Source organism: Helianthus annuus, chromosome 4 (genome assembly GCF_002127325.2).
Source record: "Helianthus annuus cultivar XRQ/B chromosome 4, HanXRQr2.0-SUNRISE, whole genome shotgun sequence".
Taxonomy (NCBI): domain Eukaryota; kingdom Viridiplantae; phylum Streptophyta; class Magnoliopsida; order Asterales; family Asteraceae; genus Helianthus; species Helianthus annuus.
The window spans coordinates 154,343,232-154,367,066 of NC_035436.2; the positions used below are offsets into that span (position 1 = coordinate 154,343,232).

The 23,835-nt window shown below is 36.5% G+C and overlaps 1 protein-coding gene across 1 annotated transcript; it reads left to right on the forward strand.

Moving 5' to 3' along the window:
- The first annotated feature begins 1,682 nt into the window (after positions 1 to 1,682).
- LOC110933758 (zinc finger MYM-type protein 1-like) lies at positions 1,683 to 4,993 on the forward strand. Its single transcript, XM_022176965.1, has 4 exons — positions 1,683 to 2,864; positions 2,947 to 4,044; positions 4,321 to 4,329; positions 4,862 to 4,993. Exons 1-4 carry the CDS (start codon positions 1,683 to 1,685, stop codon positions 4,991 to 4,993), a joined length of 2,421 nt encoding a protein of 806 aa, XP_022032657.1.
- Positions 4,994 to 23,835: the final 18,842 nt, after the last annotated feature.

Below are 23,835 nucleotides of genomic sequence, written 5' to 3' on the forward strand. Positions count from 1 at the left end.
GTTACAAAATAATAAGCCTGGCCCAATTAAGTAATAGCCCAACTTGCAGATTTGTTATTTAAGTGTTACAAAATAATAAGCCTGGCCCAAATCCCAATTAAGTAATAGCCCAACAAAATAATAAGGCGGCAGAATGATATTGGCAATTTGGCATATCAAAAGTCACATACGAAATTACGAAATACGAATAGTCGGAAACTCGGAACCGAACAGCGGATTGCGGAACAGACAAGCAGATCATCGAGAGGCAGCAGACGTGGAACAGGGAGGCGACTTGCAGCAGGTTTGTTGCAGGCTTGCAGCAGATCATCGAGAATTCGAGACTGCCAATCTGCCATCGACGACACTATTCGACTTGCGGACTTGGCGACTTGCAGCAGGTTTGTTGAATTCTTTCGATTTCGATAATTGTTACTTGTTTAGTTTGATGAATGATGAATGATAAATAATGTTTCGAATTTTCGATAATCGACACTTTGGCAGTTTGGCAGCCCAATCCCATTCGCAGTTTCGCACAGCAGCGAATCGAAATCGTTTGAACAACAGCGACAGAAACAATTATTTGATTGATAATTCAGGTTTGTTTGATTGTTAGTCAGTTATTTGATTGAATATTGATAATTGTTTGAACTTTGAATGTTATTTGATTGATAATTGTTTGAACTTTGAAGTGATGACGAAACCAAAATCCAAAAAACAAGCTTTAATTGGGAACTTTATCAAAAGAAAATTCGAAGAAATTAATGATAATGAGTCAAGTCCGAATGTTGGTAATGATATCCAAGCAAATGATGACGTTGATGCCAGGGGCGGACTTGAAGATATAAGGGTCGGAGCCCGGGCTACGGCTCAACTTTTTACTAGAAGTGTAAATTTTTTTTTTTTTCGTTTTTTATATATAGGACACCCCTGAACAAGTACGAGGACACCCCTCAAAATTTTTTTTACAAAATAATAAGCCTTCTGTTATGCTAATTCAATTGTTATTAAGCCCAAGTGCTATTTAAGTGTTACAAAATAATAAGCCTGGCCCAATTAAGTAATAGCCCAACTTGCAGATTTGTTATTTAAGTGTTACAAAATAATAAGCCTGGCCCAAATCCCAATTAAGTAATAGCCCAACAAAATAATAAGGCGGCAGAATGATATTGGCAATTTGGCATATCAAAAGTCACATACGAAATTACGAAATACGAATAGTCGGAAACTCGGAACCGAACAGCGGATTGCGGAACAGACAAGCAGATCATCGAGAGGCAGCAGACGTGGAACAGGGAGGCGACTTGCAGCAGGTTTGTTGCAGGCTTGCAGCAGATCATCGAGAATTCGAGACTGCCAATCTGCCATCGACGACACTATTCGACTTGCGGACTTGGCGACTTGCAGCAGGTTTGTTGAATTCTTTCGATTTCGATAATTGTTACTTGTTTAGTTTGATGGATGATGAATGATAAATAATGTTTCGAATTTTCGATAATCGACACTTTGGCAGTTTGGCAGCCCAATCCCATTCGCAGTTTCGCACAGCAGCGAATCGAAATCGTTTGAACAACAGCGACAGAAACAATTATTTGATTGATAATTCAGGTTTGTTTGATTGTTAGTCAGTTATTTGATTGAATATTGATAATTGTTTGAACTTTGAATGTTATTTGATTGATAATTGTTTGAACTTTGAAGTGATGACGAAACCAAAATCCAAAAAACAAGCTTTAATTGGGAACTTTTTCAAAAGAAAATTCGAAGAAATTAATGATAATGAGTCAAGTCCGAATGTTGGTAATGATATCCAAGCAAATGATGACGTTGATGCAAGTCCGAATGTTGATAATGAGAATATCCAAGCAAATGACGACGTTGATGCAAGTCCGAATGTTGATAATGATAATCCTACAACTTCAATTCCAACAACACGAGGTATTATTGATTTGAATGATCTTCCTTCGGATCCACATGATAGGCCACCTATTACTAGTTATCACCCAAATCAAATAGATGACATAAGAAGGTCATATCTTGTTAAAGGGGCTTTTCAACCTCGTAGTCATAAGTTTCCCGTTAAAGACTGTTATGGAAAAAAAAGACGTTTTGTTGTTAGTTGGTTTAATGATTGTAGTTGGTTAGAGTATAGTATCAAAGCAGACAAAGTATATTGTTTATATTGTTACTTGTTTAAAGAAGATGTTGGTAATCAAGGCGGAAGAGATACATGGTCTTCTAGTTCTAAAGGCTTTTGTGATTGGAGTAAAAAGGGGTCATTAAAGGAACATGTCGGGAATGTTGATAGTCATCATTTAAAGGCGGCACAAAAATGTCATAATCTCATGAATCAAAAGAAACATATGGATGAGAATATGAAGAAGTTGACTAAAGAAGAAATGATTGCAAACTATTATCGATTACTTGGTTCCGTTTTGAGTGCTAGATTTTGTTTAGAAAACTCTTTACCCTTTCGTGGCCATGATGAGTCGGAAGAATCTAATTCTCAAGGTATGTTTCTTTCGGTGTTAAACTTGATTAGTACTAACCACCCGGAAATTGGAAAGTACACATTAGGGAACGCAAAAAAGAACAATAAACTGACATCGCCAAAGATTCAAAAGGAGATTATTGAATGCTTTTCAAAGGAAGTAACAAAAAGCATTTGTGCAGAAATTAAAGATGATGTGTTTGGATTGTTGGTAGATGAATCTAGTGATGTTTCTTTAAAGGAGCAAATGGCTGTAGTTGTTAGATTTGTTGATAAACTTGGGGCTGTTAGAGAGAGTTTAATCGGAATTGTTCATGTGAAAGACACGACTTCTATAACTCTTAAAGAAGCCATTGATGATTTATTAGCAAGCAACCAGTTAAGCGTAAAGCAAGTAAGTAATAAGATTCATAGATTCTTTACATTATTTATTGTAATAATCATTTTTTTTATGTTATAATTCTTTTTTGTTTTAGGTGAGAGGGCAAGGTTATGATGGCGCAAGCAACATGCGGGGAGAATTTAATGGATTAAAAGCGTTGATTTTGAAAGATAACCCGTCAGCACATTACATCCACTGTTTTGCTCATCAACTTCAGTTGGTTATTGTGGCTGTTGCAAAAAAACATAGCGGTGTCAAAACTTTCTATGAGTTCCTTTCCATGGTCGTCACTACGGTTTCAGCTTCTTGCAAACGAAAAGATATGTTAAGGGAGGAAAAAAAGGCTAGAGTGGAAAAAGAATTACTTGAAGGTGAAATTAAAACGGGTAAAGGATTAAACCAAGAGGTTTCCCTAGCACGACCCGGTGATACGCGATGGGGTTCACATCATAGAACCATAATCAGTTTGCTTAGATTGTTTCCGGAAGTTGTGACCGTACTCCAATATGTTAAAGAAGATGGAGATTGCAGTCAACAACGAACAAATGCAAAAGGTATTCTATCGTATTTTAAAAAACTCGAGTTTGTTTTTTATATGCATTTGATGGGAGATATATTAAGTTACACAAATGCTCTTTCAAAACACCTTCAACAAAAAGGTAAAGATTTATTAGAAGCGGCCAACTTGATAAATGGTACAAAACGAGCATTAAATGCTTTAAGACAAAATGGGTTTGAGCCGATGTTGGAAAAAGTGACTTCCTTTTGTAAAAAATATAACATTACAATGTTGGACATGTCGGAAAGTTATGGTAACCCAAGAAACCGAAAGAATGTCATTACAAATCGACATCATTTTGAGGTTGACATTTTTAATGAGGTTTTAGACATGCAAATTCAAGAATTAGGAAGTCGATTTAGTGAGGTAACAACTACTTTGATAAAAAATATGTCGGGTTTAAATCCTTCTAACGGTTTTTCTAAGTTTGATCCATCGAAGATATTGGCGTTTGCTAAGATGTACCCGGATGATTTTACTACACAAGAAATAGGGACTCTTTTGGGTGATATTGAGTCATTTCGTCACACAATAAGCGATGATGATAACTTTGACAACTTGAATGGAATAAGTGATCTTGCGCGTCTTATGGTTGAAACGGGAACGCATATTTCTTGTCCTATAGTTTATCGGGTAGTTAAGTTAGCTTTGCTTGTACCGGTTGCAACCGCAACCGTTGAAAGATGTTTTTCGAAATTGAAGCTTGTCAAGACGGATTTACGCAATCGAATGGGCCAAGAATATTTGAACAATGCTATGGTTTGTGCGGTCGAAAAGGATTTTCTTCGTGAAGTAAAAGACGAAGATGTGATGGAACGATTTCAAGCTATGAAAAAAAGAAGAGGACAAATCTATTAGGTAATTCTTTTACTTTATTTTATGTATTGTTGTTTTTTTTTAATATTGTAGGATTGCACGGTAAATTTTTTTTTTTTTTGGGATACCCCTGAATTTATGTTCTAGTTCCGCCACTGGTTGCTTGGTACAGGGCCGGCCCTGGGGGTGAGCGGGTAGGACCATCGGCCAGAGCCCAATATTTCGGAGAGCACGCTATTTTAAAAAAAAACCGATATGTATACGTAAAAATTTCTTTTTATAGGGTATACCTATACAAACACTAACATAGGTCCACATGCAAAATTATTCTTATGCTTTAGATTAGTTATTAGCCCATTGACATTAGGTTTAGATCTTTATTGAGCCCAATACCCCATTTCATTAAGGCCTAAAGGCACGTTTTTTGGAGCTCGAACAGGGTACACGAATTCTCAGGGCCGGCCTGGCTTGGTAACAGAAGTTTTTAGTGGATACATAAAATTACAAAAACACCCTTGTTAAATGAAAATATCAAAAGTTACATCTTCTTCAAAAACTTCTGCAACCTGCTTTCAGCCGAAAAACTTTTCCGGTTTACAACATTTAGCTTTTTTTTTCTTTATTTAAATTACAGTTTGTTTCAAGTATTCGTGTATTAGCAATTTTATGGGGGCGGTGCCAAAACATAGGGGTCACTCGAGATTTTCACGTACTTATAACAATAAACAAAATTTTGTTAAGAGGGACGCCCACCACCCCTCTTTAGGCAGTGGTTTCGCCCCATGAGTACTGCGTGTTGTGGTGGTGTCGAAATGTAAAGTAACTCGAATTTATACTTCCTAGTGAAAATGTATTATATTTAACCCAACTCATACACATAAGTAATCGCAAAAACATATACAGACGTACATAAAAATAAATCATACAACAAAACGTAGACAAAAAACGTACATAATAATAAGCATGAAAATGTATATATATAACCGACGTACATAAAAATAAGCATGTAACACTTGAGTGGGCTAAATGATTAGAGGGTGTAAGTGACAATGCTGGAAGATGAGAGATTTAGGTAAAAAAGACAAAAACCAAAATAAAAAGAAAAGATAAAATATAAGAAAAAACATTTTATCAGATTTGGCAGTCGCTACACTAAAAAATAATGTTCTATATATGTTATTTATAATTTATAAAATTATAATATTAAATTTAACATTTACAAAACATTAAGATTAATAAAAGCATCTAATTTTCCGTCTCAAAAATCATTTAGTTAAATAATACAAAAAGATACAGAAATATTAAAAGAACAAAAAGAAAAATAATCTAAAATAAAATACTAAATGTAACATCTTAAAGGAGAATAAATCGCTACATTCATTGGAACAAAGTGTGGGTAACTTAAATAAGTACCACACATGAAACACGATGAGTACGACTTGGGTTTAGGTGGAAAGAATGTCACATATTTGTGTCCATATTTGGATAACAAGTGTAATGCTTGTTGCAATTTGAACCGAATATTTTGAATGTTCAGAAAGTTAGGTCCCAAAGATTTTTTTCTTCTTTTGAAATCATATATCTTAAATCTTACAAGTCTAGGTTAACTGATAACACCGACAAACTAACATAACGGATTATTACACTTGTATTATAGTCCAAAAACATTAAGGTTTTAAACTGAAGAACTTTGCCATGCATGACCATGCTTTAACTTTCTCGAATTACAAAACATTAAGATTAATAAAAGTATCTAATTTTGCGTCTCAAAAATCATTTATTAAATAATACACAAAGATATAGAAATATTAAAAGAACAAAAAGAAAAATAATCTAAAATAAAATAAAATACTAAATGTTACATCTTAAAAGGAGAATAAATCACTACATTCATTGGAAGAGAGTGTGGGTAACTTAAATAAGTACCACATATGAAACACGATGAGTATGCAGTGGCGGACTTACAGTGTTAATAGGGGTAGCACAGGCTACCCCTCAACCCTGTCTCCGCAGTGTAAAAATACCCCTTAACTCAATTTCCGTAGTGTAAAAATACCCCTCAACTCCATTTCTGTTATATAAAGGATACCACTGATCCTTAAAAAAAAATTAGGATACCCCTAACTTTTTGGGCTAGTTCCGCCACTGTGAGTATGACTTGGGTTTAGGTGGAAAGAATGTCACATATTTGTGCCCATATTTGGATAACAAGTGTAACGCTTGTTGCAATTTGAACCGAATATTTTGAATGTTTAGAAAGTTAGGTCCCAAAGATTTTTTTTTTTTTTTTTTTTTTTGAAATCATATATCTTAAATCTTACAAGTCTGGGTTAACTGATAACACCGAGAAACTAACATAATGGATTATTACACTTGTATTATAGTCCAAAAACATTATGGTTTTAAACTGAAGAACTTTGCCACGTATGACCATGCTTTAACTTTCTCGAAAAGATATTCCCAAAGAGATGACGGTTTAAGAGTGTTCGGTTCTTTGCGTGCTTGATCGTTCATCCGGTGCCCACCTTTATAAATAAGCCTATTATAAACACCAAATAAATGATTAGAGTTTAAGTTAAACGATCAACGCAATAGAAACTTGAACGAAATCTTTAAAATCCAAAAACGAAAAAACAAGTTCGCTGAAACATGGTACTCCTGCGTATCACGGAGGGGCAACCCAGTCCATTCACGTGGCGCGAGGGGATAAGTTTTGACCAGACGTTAACCAGGCTCCCTCGTGGGGCGCAAGGGAGACACTTTTCCAGAAAGTTTTGGAGTTTGGCATTTTTTTTCCCTTAGCCAAATTTGGCCATTTTTTGCCAAGTTTACACCCAAGTCGGTCCAAACCAAGATTATTTCGTTTGGGACTTTTCCCTTAACACTTTAGATCCGTTATCAACTATCCAAACTCAAATTCTTCATTTTTTTCACTTCTTTTTTTTTTTGGTTTGGTGTTTTTACCCAAACTGACCCATTAGGAGCTTTAGGCCTTCTAGTTCGTGCCTCCTATATTCCTTTTCATGGTATCCTCATTTTTTCCCCATCACGACCGAGATTCGGATTGGTTTCATTGGCAGTGCCTTAACTTTCCAATACCTTCTTTCGGTTAGGCGTTTTACCCAAATTGGCCCGTTAAGAGATTTTAAGCGTTTCTAACCCAAGCCTCCCATATTTATTTAATGAAATGATCAACTCGATCATTGACCGATATCGTAAGGCCGTCAAAAATATAATTAAAAGTGTCCTAATCACCTTTACTAGTAAATAGCCAGTAGGGTGTCGAATCCACGGGGAATTAGTGGAAAGTGTAAAAGTTCATTGCTTTTAATGGTTATCTAATTCTAAACTAATTGCTTTTTGCTGATTGAAAGAGTTATTAGAAATAAAACTAATTAATGTGGTTGTAAACAATTGTGAGAAAAGGACCAATCTCTAGATTTTCAGGAATTCAGGTCGTGTAGAAAATCAGGTAACCTAATTACTACCAATTGGAAATCTCATAGACATGATTTGTTAACCTACTTGTTTTGATAAATAACTAACAGATAATATATTTGATTGCAATGATCCACAATCAAAACCGAAAGATTGATGCAACTGAATAGTAACCTAGTTAATTACCAATCCTAGATTTCATAAACACAATCAAGTTCAATGGTTAAAGGTTAAAGAACAATAACAACTTAGAATTTAATCCCAATTGTAACACAACTTATGATGGATAATGGATGATATTATGAGCTTTGATATGCTTTTGCTTATGATCAGCTTAGTGGACATACCCCACCCGAGTCACCATCCCAGTGGTTAATGCCACAAGCTTCACATATATATATCTTTTTCTTTCCTAACTCCACCTAGAGGGTATATACCACCCGAGTCACCATCCTAGTGACAATACCATAGGCTTTATCAATGCATAGCTAGCTCAAATAAATGGATAGATGGAATGTATTTTTTAGGGTGCCCCCTTGTTTCGGATTTATTTTCATAAAAAGAAACAGCTGTGCCATTTAACCGGAATACTTATTAGTTTTTTATTTATAACGACACCCCTTATACTCTCTACAGTTTCGACTTTGCAACAGCTCCTAAGGCGAGAACCCACAAGAATCCTAATATTTAAGTATATTATATCAATCCGAAGGAATCTTTCAACCAGCTGGGCCTACCCACATATCTTAAGTTGGACGCGTTTTCGACCATTCATGATCTCATATAAGTAGTAATTACAAGCCAATGATCTGATTATACCTATCATTTTCCATTTTGTGCAAAAACCTTTACGGAACATTTTCATTTTTTTTTTCAAAAATATTTTTTAACTGAAAACGACTAAAAACTAACTAAAACACAACTAGGAACTAGTTTCCCCTCCCCACACTTAAATTCTACATTGTCCTAAATGGAGGGAGAAACTATCTACTAAAACAAGAATAAAAAACACAATAATAAAAGTGGAACGACTCCCCTGGTTTAAAGCGTAGAATCTTCATGCGTCATGTTCCACCACAACCGTATAGCATTTCATTTGCGACCGTGTTCAGCAAGTACTTAGTTCACTCTCTACAAGTGGTGTTCAAATCATCCATGTCCAAATGGAGATTGAGTATGAACAGTTCTGTCTGAACTCCGATCCATGGATTATCCGCATTACAACTAAACCGTACTGGGACTTCACCAAACATCTCCACACTTGGACAATTGCATCCGTAGAGATTATTAAACTGATAACCTGCAAAAATACACACGCAAAACAAAACAAAGATACACTACTCTACATCTTCGGGCTGCCTCCCGAGAGCGCTAAGTTAATTGGTCTTCAGCCAGACCATACCTGATATATAACTCATGGTGGTCGAGTGGATGCTTGTATCCCATGGCCTCTAAATACGTACTCCGCCACTGCTCTGGTAAGTCGTCCACTGTATTCCACATTGGACCAAACAACTCTAACCTTCTTTTTGCATTATCAAATTCAGCCGGTTTCTTTTCCTTCTTCCCTTATGGCTTTCCCTTTTCTGTCTTCAACTCCTCATGAGCCTGACATGCGTGCGGGTGTATATATTCTTAGTTATATTTTTAGCTCTTTTTACTCGCTGATTTCAAGTTTTAAATTTATAAAACACGATACTCTACTATCGATCTACACACATGCTAGGGCAATTGCACCCATCGCGAACGTAGTATAGTTATGGCAAGATACCGAGGTCGTCCAAGGACACAAGAGCTTTTAGTACCGGCTTATCATCAATGTCTAATCGAACCAATTTTTGAGAAAGGATTTTTAAGCTAATAAAAAAGATAAAAACAGAAAATAAAAATAAAAATAAAATAAAAACGATGGACAAGAAAGAATCACTTGGATCCAACTTATCTTTCATGTACCCTTTTGATGATTTTCGCACTTTGGGCATTTTAAGAGATTATCTTAGTTATAGTAGTAGGCCCCTCTTTTGGAGGCGATGTTACCCTCAACCTAGTGGTTTGAGTCAGCAAGGCTACAATCCCACTAGATCGGAATATTGAAAGATAATTAAGTAAGTTATTAATGCAAAATGTGGTGGACCCCCCGTACGAGGCGGTGATCACCCTCAACCCGTTGGTCTGAGTCAACAGGGATATAGTCCTCGCGGGGTTGGTTTAAAGTTTTAATAGTAGTTTAAGAATAAGGGATTCAAGCATTTTACACCTCTCCTGTGGTGGGTAATGCCCGCTCCGACTCGCGAGGTGTTACTAGGCTTGAACCAGGTTCTCGCAGGATCTATACACTGAACGAGACATAGAATTACCCAACCACCCTTCAAATCTACCTTTTGGGTTAATTAACATGCTTTATATAGACTATAAAGACATGAACATGTTGAGTAAACGAACATATGAAGAATAGTTCGAATAATTCGCCTTCAATATAAAAAAAACTAATTATTAAGGTCATTATTAAAAAGTAGCCGGAGATTGGAAATCATAAAAGAAATACATAAAAGATAAGTCTTCACCAAGTTATGTAAAAATTTAGCCAAACATGGCCTTTGTTTGACAAAGATTCTTACGATCAATCTTGGATCCCGAGACTACACACACTCTAAAGATGGAAAAATGGATGATGGTGGTGAATGATGGTGTTGTAGTGGTGGTGGAGTGGTGGCAAGTGAGAGAGAAGTGTGTAGGATCGTATTCGGACCCAATTGAGTCTATCAGAAGAACTATTCCTGATTTGAAAGGCGGAAACTGACAAATCAGGTTCAATTCACCGAGTATTCACTTTAAACTATTGATTCTATTGATCTGGATGACGTTTACAATCGAGTCAACACTTCGTCAGCACTTCGTGGCTCACCGGAAGACAATCACCCTAAAACTATGTGATTTCACTCCAAATGACACCCTATATATAGGTGTCCTGATTTCGCTCCAACATGCAAGATCATCAGGAGCAAAATCAGCTTTTACATCATGAGCAAAATCAGATGATACATTTTCGGGCGTAATCAGGCTCTAAGCATTACGAGCAGAATCAGGATTTAATGGGGTTTCGCTCCAAATGACAAGATGTCATTTGGAGCGGAATCAGCTTCAAATCCAGTTTCTTGAATTCCGTTCCCTGATCTAGCCTATTCTATTCTAGACTCGATACAAGACGAAGACGACAGAGGGATGCACCAACAAACTCCCCCTCGGATGTTGACGGAGTCTTCAGTGTCGAGTCTTCGCATCTTCAGTCTTTATCAGTCTCTGAGCTTCTCTTTGAAGTATTTGACGTTATAAGCATCCTCAATCTCTATCTTCTCTTTCTCTTTCATCACCAACAAACTTCTTCCCTCGGATGCCGATCTCTTCAGTCTTCATCAGTAAAATCAATCTCAGGATTAGAACCTGACTCTTTGCAACTCAGACTCCCCCTCTCAATCAGCTGGGATCGCAGTCTGACTTTCACAAATTTAGGATCTTTTCCTAACACTTATCCTGCAAAAACTCTACCCAACACATAAGATTTATGATAAAACATTTAAGCATTCAGACACCATTTGTAGATCTTATCACAACCTGATCTATCAATTAGTTTCTGACGAACCACTTACAAGAGAAATATCTTTAAGTCTTTTGATGACCACTTGTAAGATTTTAACTTCAAATCTTTCACATTCAACACTCCTAAACCAGTTCGTCAAGTTTAGCACTTGGAATTTTGAAAATCAGCTCCTCAATATCAGTTTGTCGAAAATCATTTTGAATTTTTCAAAATTTATATTAGAACACACTAAAAATCTTTTTGAATTTTCTGAAAAAAAAATAAAATGAAATCCAGTATAGAAACTATTTACAGAAAATATTTTTGTAAGTTTGTGTAAGAGGATCATATCAGTTTATGAGACAAATCACCAACACCGTTAAGCTTTATTTCATTTTAAGTTCTAAACAATTCACTTAGATTGTCAGTATATTGATCCACTTAAATTTTCACACAAAGTTCAACTGATCCGAGATACGATATTAATGTCTTAAGAACTTAAACTTATCCGTGTGTCCCACTACTTGAATATACTCTGGTATCCAGATCCAAATATTCAGTCTTACAGGTGAGTATACCACAGATGATATCTGTAAGGGGTTAGCCGTGAGAGCTCAGGTCGATACTTCCGTATACGCAAAGAGATGACGGCTTCGACTTTTGGTGTGTCCCCTTTAGAGGATCTTTTGTTACAACAACAACGACTATCAATTTTATTGTTTCATCAATTTGCTGAGGGCTATGCTTTTACAAGCTTTGCTGAAAATATTATACGGGGACTAGGTCAGTATTTCCATACAGCAGAAGTCCCGGTATAATATCTCAGATATCACTGAGCATAAATACCTAGTATCTCAGAATAAGGGACCTTTCAAACAAGATTTCAGGGGTTACCTATATATCCAAGAAGTTGTTACCCACAAAATAAGCAAGTTTGAATTTTTAGATTTATATCTCATCACAATCTACTAAATGTGCAAAAACCTACTGGCATATCCTCAGTGAGATTGTTTATCACATTTTTACTTCCCATTTCTTTAGCATGTTGTGATAGTCCACTGATGTACTATCATTTCCTCTTTTATACAACAAAACTCATTTTTCATTTTATCATGTTTTTATATTTTTCAAATTTTCTAATGTTTTTGGATTTTCTGAAAATCTACTCCCCCTAAAATGCAAACACATTAAAGAAAAATGAAAACAAACTGTACAGAAACATGATAACCGATATCAAATCACCTCAAATTGCCATCCACTTGGCATAAACAATCAGAACTCCCCCTATGAACAAACTATTTTCCCATTTACATTTCAAAACACTTAAGTTTGTTTTAATCAAAATGGTTTTTTCCGGAAAATAAGTTTAGTTGATTTTACCACTTGTAGGTATATCAGTAATAGGTTCGGGGATGTGGTTCATCATATTGTCTTTCTACCACTAGTAGGAAAAAGCAAGTACAAATTAATGTCCTTGATTTACCATATGCAATAATGCACAATCAAATCTCTTACCACTTGTAAGTAAAACACAAACAAACCTTTTACCGTTTGTATGATGACATTACCGTATTAAATTTCTCAAGAAAGATGCCGATACCTGCTCCTCGCTTACCAACCTGGGAGCTCCGGCAAGTCAGGTTTTTAGTCGAAGAAAATATCCACCCAAGCCTGACCAGCCTTGGGTGTCACCGAGTCACCATCACTCGGTTTCTTACCTCCTCTCTTCTTCTCATAGAACTCTTTAACCCCTTTGACTTTTCGGTCAATCATCTTTCCAAAGATATGCTTTACTTTGTGGTTAAAGGCCTTCTCCACATCAAAAACCTGCTTATCATTATAAAATTGGTTAGAAATTTCAATTTTACCAATTTTCTTCTTATAATTTTCATCATCCACCATCGGCACTGACTTCTCAGCTTTCAACATAGCTTCACATTTTGAAACAACATGTGGCTCAACTGACTTTATGAAGTCAGTTTCATCGCCAAAAGATAGCTCCTCTGATTTTGACCTATCAGAATCATCGCTAGAGCTTTCAACAGACTTCTTAACAACCCATTTCTGGTTGTCAGATTTAGCTCTTTTCTTGTAAAATTTGTTTGAACATTCACCAGTTTAAAAAATTGAATTTTTGAACAGTTTGGTTCTATCAAGTGGTGGTTCAAACTCAATAACTTTATTCTTCAGTTTACGAGATACTCCCTGTTTTGATTGTATTGCCTTAGAACACTCCTTGGCAATATGTCCAACAGTGTTGCATTGGAAACAGGTTCTCGTATCTTTCTTCTGCTCAGCTATCTTTTTCTTTACCTCTTGCTTCTTTGCAAGGAACTCATTGTTTGACTGCCTCCAGAATGCTTTCTTTTCTTTTTCTTCAGATGATGTTCCTGAAACAAATGTCATCTTGGATTTAAAATCACGAATATATTTTTCATTTTTCTGTTTTTCTGTTGGAGTAAAACCTAAACCTTTCTTTTTGAAATTACCGTTATTGTTAGATTTCTTTTGAAAACCTGAACCAGAACTGTAACCTTTTTTCTTGTATAATCTCTGTTGAACTCTTGAGGTGTATTTTTTAGGTTTTTCATTAAGATGTAAATCTTTTATTTCAGAAATATTAATTTCTGTAAGTTTGAAAACCTTTTTTATCAGTTCAGTTTTGGGCGCTCTTATTGGAAATTCCTCATCAGAATATAATTTGTCAGAATCATTCAAAGTATAAGAAACTTTAAATGTTTCATCATCCAAATTAGATTTTGATAACAGGAATTCTTTCACATAAACTATTTTGCCCTGTTTTTCTATTTGACTCAGAATGCTGGACTCAGACTTTGACTCTGACATTGACTCCGACTTTGACTCCTCAGTTTCATCATTATCTAACACATGATCCACGACTTTCTTCATTAATTGAGATTGTTGATCAGTGTCGGACGATGTAAACACGACATCTATACTTTCTGGTAGATTGACTGAGGACTCTGACTCCCACTGTAAATTTGTCGCCTTTTGGACTCTTTCAGAATTTGGATTTCTAGCCAAATATCCATTTTCCAGCGGGGGTGGACACTTGTTGTAACTAACACCTTGTTTCTTACCAGATGTCATCTTTTCAGTGTCTTTCTTCTTTTTAGTCTTTTTCACTGGAGTCTTTTCTTCAATCTTTTCTTCTGAAACTTTCTTTTCTTTGGTTACATCATTGTCCTCAAATGCCTTCAAGCTTTCAGCCGTCGGATAAATCCTGTCAATGACGTAAGACGAACATGAGTAACTTTTCAACAAACGATTAACTCTTTCAGTTTCAATCCTTTGAAGTTCCAGTTTCTGTTCAAGAACAGCACACTTCTCGATATAACTGTTTACGACTTTTTGCTTGACCATGAATGCTCCCTGAAGTGTCTTCATTGCAGTTGCTTGCTCTTCACTTGTATCATTGTACATGTTCATTGCTTTGTTCAACATGTCATACGACTCTTTCAATCTGTTCATGTTGTGAATCAAAGAACTATTTTGTTTCTTCATTGCTTCACAATTTTCACAAGTTACTAAACACTTCTTTGCAACAGCTTCTTCATTAATCTCGAACTTTGGAATTTCCTTCACTTTTCTTCTCACCACCGGTGCTGTTTCATCATCGCTACTCACCGGTGTCTTTACCATTTTCTTTTTCTTCTTAGATTTTTCATCTTCACTATCACTCTCAGCTAACATCTTCACGTGATCTCTCATTTGTTTAGCATAGTATTTAGTTCCATCATCATCACTTTCTTCTTCTATTCTGGCAACAAAAGCTTTGTGAGCTGTATGGGTTGTGCCTTGATCAGGAATATAATCATCCCAAGTGAAATTCTCCCAACTAAACCCCTCGGGTAGCTTCTCATCATCTTGATCAATCACACAAGCTTTTCCATCAGCTGAGACATATTTATCCCAGTTGAATGGCTTCTTTTTCCAGAATCTTCAATCACATTTCTTCCATGTGCAGTTTGAGCTTGATGTTGATGTTGTTGAGATGATTGTTGAGCAACTTGATGACAGATGGCTTTTCGGTAGTAATCATTGTTGCTGTTGAAAGGATTCTGAGCTCCACTTGCTTCGTAGTTGGTGCACTCCCTCTTGAAGTGACCTTTCTCTCTGCAACGAAAACAAGTGACTTTAGATTTGTCAAAACCCAAAGTAGAAACATTAGCCCCACGAAGATCATCTCTCCCCGTGATCTGCTTGAATTTCTCAGCTCTCCTTAACACGCTGGCCAAACACCATTTTATGTCCATCAGCTCCATCTCTTCAGCATCTATCTGGTCATAATCCTCCTTTGTTAGCATTGGATTTCCGATACGACCTACAACAAAACAACTGTAAGATTCTAAAACCATTCCCAATAAAGACATTTGATTTTTAGCAACTTCATCTGAATAATCTTGATCATTCTCAAGATTTAACACAATATTGCACTAAAGTTTTCTTCCATTCTTTGTTGCTGAAATGTTCGGATCAAATGATGGAAATGATGAGAAACTTGTGTTGCTGCTTGATCCTTTTGATGAACTTCCGGTTGAATTTTTGGCGTTGTAAGCAGTTTCCACTTTTGGAGATAAATTTGTAGATTTCTCATTCACCCCTGCTTTGTAGTACAACCCGATATCTTGTTTACTGTCGAAATCTTTCATTCGAACAATCTTTCTTTGCTCCATTTCTTGAGCTTCCAACTTCTCAATGAATTTGCTCAAGGTTAACGTGCTAAATCCTTTCTTGTTCCTAAGCATCATCAAGTATGTTCCCCATGTTTCGTGTGGCAAAGCATCTGCTAACTTCTCTATTAGTTCTTCATTATCTTTGTTGATGCTTACCCTCTTCATATTCACCAACAAATTGCAATATCTTTCGATGATTTGCTTTGTACTTTCATTCTTCAATCCACGAAACAAGTCAAATTCTTTCTTTAACGAAGATTTCTTGTTCTTGATCATTTCCTGACTACCAACAAACTTTGATCTAAGAGCTTTCCAGATAGAATAAGAACTTCCGTTATGCTGCAATAAGACCATAATATCCTCTTTCACCGCTTGTTGTAGCAGACTTAACATCATCTTCTCATTTTTGTATTTCTTTTTGTCATCTGCACTCATATCTTTGATCGCAATTTCCTCTTCATCGTCATTTAACGGTCTCACATACTTCGTCTCAACACACTCCCAAGAGTCTAGGTAATTAGCTTGTACCCAGTTTTCGAAACGACCTTCCCAACCCTTATATTCTTCAATGTTCATGAGCTTGGGCGGTTTTTGCATTGTTCCCGTTTCGTTTTCTAGCATTGTGTTCTGTGCAATAGTGATCGGGGTAACTGGAGTAGCGAATGCGTTGTAGAATTCTTTGTCCATTTTTCAGATTTCAAAAATTTCACAAAATAATCTTGGTTCAAGCGAAATCAACTATTCAAGTGAGATTACAATTTGGAGCGGAATCAACAAGTTCAACAGAAGGGAAATCAGAAAGTCGACAGGAGCGGAATCAGAATTTGATCTGGAGCGAAATCACAATGAATTTTGGAGCGAAATCACGATGACTTTTGGAGCGAAATTACGATGTAATCAGGAGCGAAATCACAAGGTGATCAGGAGCGAAATCACACTGTAACTTTGGAGCGGAATCTGTAGTTCGAGCGAAATCAGGAATTTGGAGTGGAATCAACCCACAATTTCGAGCGGAATCAAAAGTGACGTCATCATTTCTCAAACTCGTTTCAAGCGAAATCACAGATATGTCAAGATTTAATTCGAATTTGCTGTTGAAACTTTCGAGGCTTTGTTAGATACTAATTCCGAGTATACTGTGCAAAAATCAGAACAATTCGATCAAATTTTCCTAGTCAATTCGCAAAGAACAGTGTAGAAGGTGTAGAAAAACATAATTTCCGGCTGAATTGGCAAGAGCTCCTCCTCCTTAGCTCTGATACCACATGTAGGATCGTATTCGGACCCAATTGAGTCTATCAGAAGAACTATTCCTGATTTGAAAGGCGGAAACTGACAAATCAGGTTCAATTCACCGAGTATTCACTTTAAACTATTGATTCTATTGATCTGGATGACCTTTACAATCGAGTCAACACTTCGTCAGCACTTCGTGGCTCACCAGAAGACAATCACCCTAAAACTATGTGATTTCGCTCCAAATGACACCATATATATAGGTGTCCTGATTTCGCTCCAACATGCAAGATCATCAGGAGCAAAATCAGCATTTACATCATGAGCGAAATCAGATGCTACATTTACGGGCGGAATCAGGCTCTAAGCATTACGAGCGGAATCAGGATTTAATGGGGTTTCGCTCCAAATGACAAGATGTCATTTGGAGCGGAATCAGCTTCAAATCCAGTTTCTTGAATTCCGTTCCCTGATCTAGCCTATTCTATTCTAGACTCGATACAAGACGAAGACGACAGACGGATGCACCAACAAAGTGGTTTGCCAAGGGATGAGTTGAAGTGGAACCAAGCACTCCTATTTATAGCTGTCTACAGAAGCTTCAGTGTTGGTGCATGCATCTGTCGACTTCGTCTTGTATCGAGTCTAGAGTAGAATAGGATAGAACAGGGCACGTGAATCAAGAAATTGTATTAAGTCTGATTTCGCTCCAAATGACATTTTGTCATTAGGAGCGAAAGCCCTATGTTCTGATTCCGCCCGAAAGTGTTTTATGTTCTGATTTCGCTCGTAAGGTCTAGTTCTGATTTCGCTCATGGTGTAAAATGCTGATTTCGCTCCTATTGATCATGCATGTTCGAGCGAAATCAGCTCAACTATAAATAGGATGTGTCTTGGAGCGAAATTAGATATAGTTTTAGGTTGATTGTCTTCCGGTGAGCCACGAAGTGCTGCCGAAGTGTTGACTTGATTTTAAACGTCATTCTGATCAATAGAATCAACAGTTAAAAGTGAATTCTCGGTGAATTGAACCTGATTTGTCTGTTTCCGCCGTTCAAATTAGGAAAAGTTCTTCTGATAGACTCGATTGGGTCCGAAACCGAACCTACAATTGATATCAGAGCTAAGGAGGAAGAGCTCTTGCCAATTCAGCCGAAAATTCTGTTTTCTACACCTTCTACACTATCTTTTGCGAATTGACTGGGAAAATGTTGTCGAATTGATCTGATTTTTGGACAGTATGCTCGGAATTAGTATATAACAAAGCCTTGAATGTATCAGCAGTCAATTCGAACTAAAACTGAACATTTTGCTAATTTCGCTCGAAACGAGTTCGAGAAATGATGACGTCACTTGTGATTTCGCTCGAAATCAACACCTGATTTCGCTCAGAACTTGATTTTGCTCCAAGAGATTTCAGCTGATTTCGCTCCAAAATATAGATTCCGCTCCAAAGATATTGTGTGATTTCGCTCCTGATTGACAGTGTGATTTCGCTCCTGATAACATTCTAATTTTGCTCCTGTTTACTTTCTAATTTCGCTCCTGGTTGAACTGTTAATTTCGCTCCAAGCAGAAATCTCACTTAAATTGGTGATTTCGCTCCTGGTTACTTGGTTATCTGTTTTTGTGAAATTTTTAAAATCTGAAAAATGGACGAAGAATTTTACAATGCTTTCGCAACACCGGTTACCCCGATCACTATTGCACAGAACACAATGTTAGAAAACGAAACGGGTACAATGCAAAAACCGCCCAAGCTCATGAACATTGAAGAATATAAGGGTTAGGAAAGTCGTTTTGAAAACTGGGTACAGGCTAATTACCTAGACGCGTGGGAGTGTGTTGAGACGAAGTATGTGAGACCCTTAAATGACGATGAAGAGGAAGTTGCGATCAAGGATATGAGTGCCGATGACAAAAAGAAATATAAAAATGAGAAAATGATGCTGAGTTTGCTACAACAAGCTGTGAAAGAAGACATCATGGTCTTATTGCAACACAACGGAAGCTCGTATTCAATTTGGAAAGCTTTAAGATCAAAGTTTGTTGGTAGTCAAGAAATGATCAAGAACAAGAAATCTCTATTAAAGAAAGAATTTGACTTGTTTCGTAGATTAAAGAATGAGAGCACAAAACAAATCATCGAAAGATATTGCAATTTGTTGGTAAATATGAAGAGGGTAAGCATCAACAAAGATAATGAAGAACTGATAGAGAAGTTAGCAGATGCTTTGCCACACGAAACATGGGGTACATACTTGATGATGCTCAGGAACAAGAAAGGATATAGCACGTTAACCTTGAGCAAATTCATTGAGAAGTTGGAAGCTCAAGAGATGGAACAAAGAAAGATTGTTCGAATGAAAGATTTCGACGGTGAACAGGATATCGGGTTATATTACAAAGCAGGGGTGAATGAGAAATCTACAAATTTATCTCCAAAAGTGGAAACTGCTTACAACGCCAAGAATTCAACCGGAAGTTCATCCAAAGGATCAAGCAGCAACACAAGTTTCTCATCATTTCCATCATTTGATCCGAACATTTCAGCAACAAAGAATGGAAGAAAACTTCAGTGCAATATTGTTTTAAATCTTGAGAATGATCAAGATTATTCAGATGAAGTTGCTAAAAATCAAATGTCTTTATTAGGAATGGTTTTAGAATCTTAAAGTTGTTTTGTTGCAGGTCGTATCGGGAATCCAATGCTAACAAAAGAGGATTACGACCAGATAGATGCTGAAGAGATGGAGCTGATGGACATAAAATGGTGTTTGGCCAGCGTGTTAAGGAGGGCTGAGAAATTCAAGCAGATCACGGGGAGAGATGATCTTCGTGAGGCTAATGTTTCTACTTTGGGTTTTGACAAATCTAAAGTCACTTGTTTTCATTGCAGGAAGAAAGGTCACTTCAAGAAGGAGTGCACCAACCGCGAAGCAAGTGGAGCTCAGAATCCTTTCAACAACAACAATGCCGAAAAGCTATCTACCATCAAGTTGCTCAACAACCATCTCAACAACATCAACATCAAGCTCAAACTGCACATGGAAGAAATGTGATTGAAGATTCTGGAAAGAGAGCTTGTATGGTTAATCAAGATGAAAAGAAACCACTCAACTGGGATAAATATATTCCATCTGATGGGAAAGCTTATGTGATCGATCAAGGTGATGAAAAACTACCCGAGGGGTTTAGCTGGGAGAATTTTACTTGGGATGATTATATTCTTGATCAAGCTACAACTCATACAGCTCACAAAGCTTTTGTTGCCAGAATTGAAGAAGATAGTGATGATGATGGAACTGAATACTATGCTAGACAAATGACACAACATTTGAAGATGTTGGCAGAAAGTGATAGTGAAGATGAGAAGGCAAAGAAGAAAAAGAAAAAGGTAAAGACACCGGTGAGTAGTGATGATGAAGATGTTCCTGTGATTAGAAGGAAAGTAAAAGAAGTTCCAAAGTTTGAGATTAATGAAGAAGCTGTTGCGAAAAAGAGTCCAGTAACTTGTGAAATTGTGAAGCTGTAAAGAAACAAAACAGTTCGCTGATTCACAATATGAACAGGTTGAAGGAGTCATATGATGTGCTCAACAAAGCGATGAATATGTACAATGATACAAGTGAAGAGCAAGCAACTGCAATGAAGACACTTCAGGGAGCGTTCATGGTCAAGCAAAAAGTTGTGAACAATTATATCGAGAAATGTGCTGCTCTTGAACAGAGACTGGAACTTCAGAGGATTGAAACTGAAAGAGTAAATCGTTTGTTGAAAAGTTACTCATGTTCGTCTTATGTCATTGACAGGATTTATCCGACAGCTGAAAGCATGAAGGCATTTGAGGACAATGATGTAACTGAAGAAAAGAAAGTTTCAGAAGAAAAGATTGAAGAAAAGACTCCAGTGAAAAAGAATAAAAAGAAGAAAGACACTGAAAAGACAACATCTGGTAAGAAACAAGGTGTCAGTTACAACAAGTGTCCACCCCCGCTGGAAAATGGATATTTGGCTAGAAATCCAAATGATGAAAGAGTCAAAAAGGCTATAAACTTATAATGGGAGTCGGAGTCGTCAGTCAATCTACCAGAAAGCATTGATGTCACGTTTACATCATCTGATACTGATCAACAGTCTCAATTGATGAAGATAGTGGTGGATCATATGTTAGACAATGATGAGACAGAAGAGTCAAAGTCGGAGTCTAGTTCAGAGTCAAAATCTGAGTCAAGTACTCTGGGTCAAACAGAAAAACAAGAAAAAATAGTTTATGACAGAAAATTCATGTTATCAAAATCTAATTTGGATGATGAATCGTTTAAAGTTGCTTACACTTTGAATGATTCTGACAAATTATATTCTGATAAGGAATTTCCAATAAGAGGTGTCAAAACTGAACTGATAAACAAGGTTTTCAAACTCACAGAAATTAATATTTCTGAAATAAAAGACTTATGTCTTAATGAAAAACCTAAAAAATACACCTCAAGAGTTCTATAAAGACTAAACAAGAAAACGGGTTACAGTTCTGGTTTAGGTTTTCAAAAGAAATCTAACCATAATGGTAATTTCAAAAAGAAAGGTTTAGGATTTACTCCAACAGAAAAACAGAAAAATGAAAAATATGTTCGTGATCTTAAATCCAAGATGACATTTGTTTCAGGAACTAGCTCAGAAGAAGAAGAAAAGAAATCATTCTGGAGACAGTCAAACAATGAGTTCCTTGCAAAGAAGCAAGATGAAATGAAGAAGATGGCTGACCAGAAGAAAGATACAAGAACCTGTTTCCAATGCAACATTGTTGGACATATTGCCAGAGATTGTACTAAGGCAATAGCACCAAAACAGGGAGTATCTCGTAAATTGAAGAACAAAGTTATTGAGTTTGAACCACCAATTGATCGAACCAAAATATTCAAAAATTCTATTTTTGAAATTGGTGAATGTTCAAACAGTTTTTACCAGAAGAAAGCTAAATCTGACAACCAGAAATGGGTGGTTAAGAAAGCTGTTGAAAGCTCTAGCGATGATTCTGATAGGTCAAAATCAGAGGAGCTATCTTCTGGCGATGAAACTGATTCCATAAAGTCAGTTGAGCCAAATGATGTTTCAAAATGTGAAGTTATGTTGAAAGTTGAAAATTCAGTTCCGACTGTGAATGAGGAGGACTTTCTATCACTTTGGGCTGAATACTATAAGAGGAAAATTGGTAAAGTTGAAATTTCTAACCAATTTTATAATGATAAGCAGGTTTTTGAGGCTGAAAAGGTCTTTAACCCCAACGTAAAACATATCTTTGGTAAGATGATTGACCGAAAAGTCAAAGGGGTTAAAGATGTTGGACCGTGTTTAGACCCTGAATAGTCAGTAGAGAACGTTCATCTTCACGTACGAAGGCGGGAATCAACGTAAATGAAGTAACAACAGCTTTCCTATTCAATTCTTTCTCTTTTATTGCTTTTTGAAGTAATTTTGACAGAGTTTCGGTAACAAAGCAATCACACACTTCCGCTTCAACATGCACCAACCACCCTAAGGTTTCGTTTCAACTGCTTATATATAGATGATGTGGTTCCGCTTGTAAGACATGACCTTCAAGCGAAACCTCTGCAATTCCCTAGAAGCGAAACCTATTTGACACTAAAGCGAAACCTTTTACACATATGACATTCAAGCGAAACTACATATATAAAACATGTTTTTGACTCTCTAGACCCTATGTTGACCTATCTTGACCTAAGACTTCATGTAGACGTAGTCAACAGACATTCCATGCATCAACAGACTCCCCCTTGGATGTTGACGTAGTCTTCAGCAGTCTCCAGCTTCTGAGTCTTCAGTCTTGGTCTTTTCTCCAACTCTCTGTCTTCACATCATTCAATCTTCACAGATTTTGAATCACAATCTGACTCCATCTTCAGACTCCCCTTTAGCTGTTGATCCAGACTCCCCCTTTCACAGACTCCCCCTCTCAGTATGCTAGAATCTGAGGTTTCTGGTTCAAGCTTTGACATTTAGCTTCCGTTGCGAATAATGAAGCCCAAACCTGTTACTCAACCAATAACATTACAATACTATCTTTTCAGCATTAAATCACATATTCAATCAGCTTTAGAAATCCACTCAAGTATTTAGGTCCAAATTAATGACCCTGATACTCAATTAATCTACCAAGTTCAATTTAATGACCTTGGTTGATCATTTGACGAATCAAACTGATTTTATAAAAACATTTTCATATTTTCTAAAACAATGTAACAAGCATCAACTTAATGAACTTGTTTTAACTTTGAAAACATCTCGATTTCTGACAAAGTAAGTTCTCCTCATTCTTCAGCTCAGAATCTCCTACATCTGCTTCAACCTCTGAGAATCCAACAATCAACTCTCTACTCTGGTTTGTCTAAACTAAAGCAGAATTGAAAAATCTTTTTGGATTTTTTAAAGTGTTCTAAACTAAGAAATGAAATAACAGAAAACTTAAATTGCAGAATGTAAAGAAATTGAACTATATACAAACTTATTTTTGGCGAGCGTGTCAGGGAATCATATCAGCTTTTTAGACAAATTACTAGTACCATTAAGCTTAATTACATGCTCAGATTTAAACAATTCACCTCGATTGTCGATATACTGATCCATCTTAAATTCTCACAC

Coding starts and splice junctions, on each gene's coding strand:
- LOC110933758 (XM_022176965.1), top strand. CDS start 1,683: ATGACGAAACCAAAATCCAAAAAACAAGCTTTAATTGGGAACTTTTTC. Junction 2,865..2,946: donor ACCAGTTAAGCGTAAAGCAA/GTAAGTAATAAG, acceptor TTTTTGTTTTAG/GTGAGAGGGCAAGGTTATGA.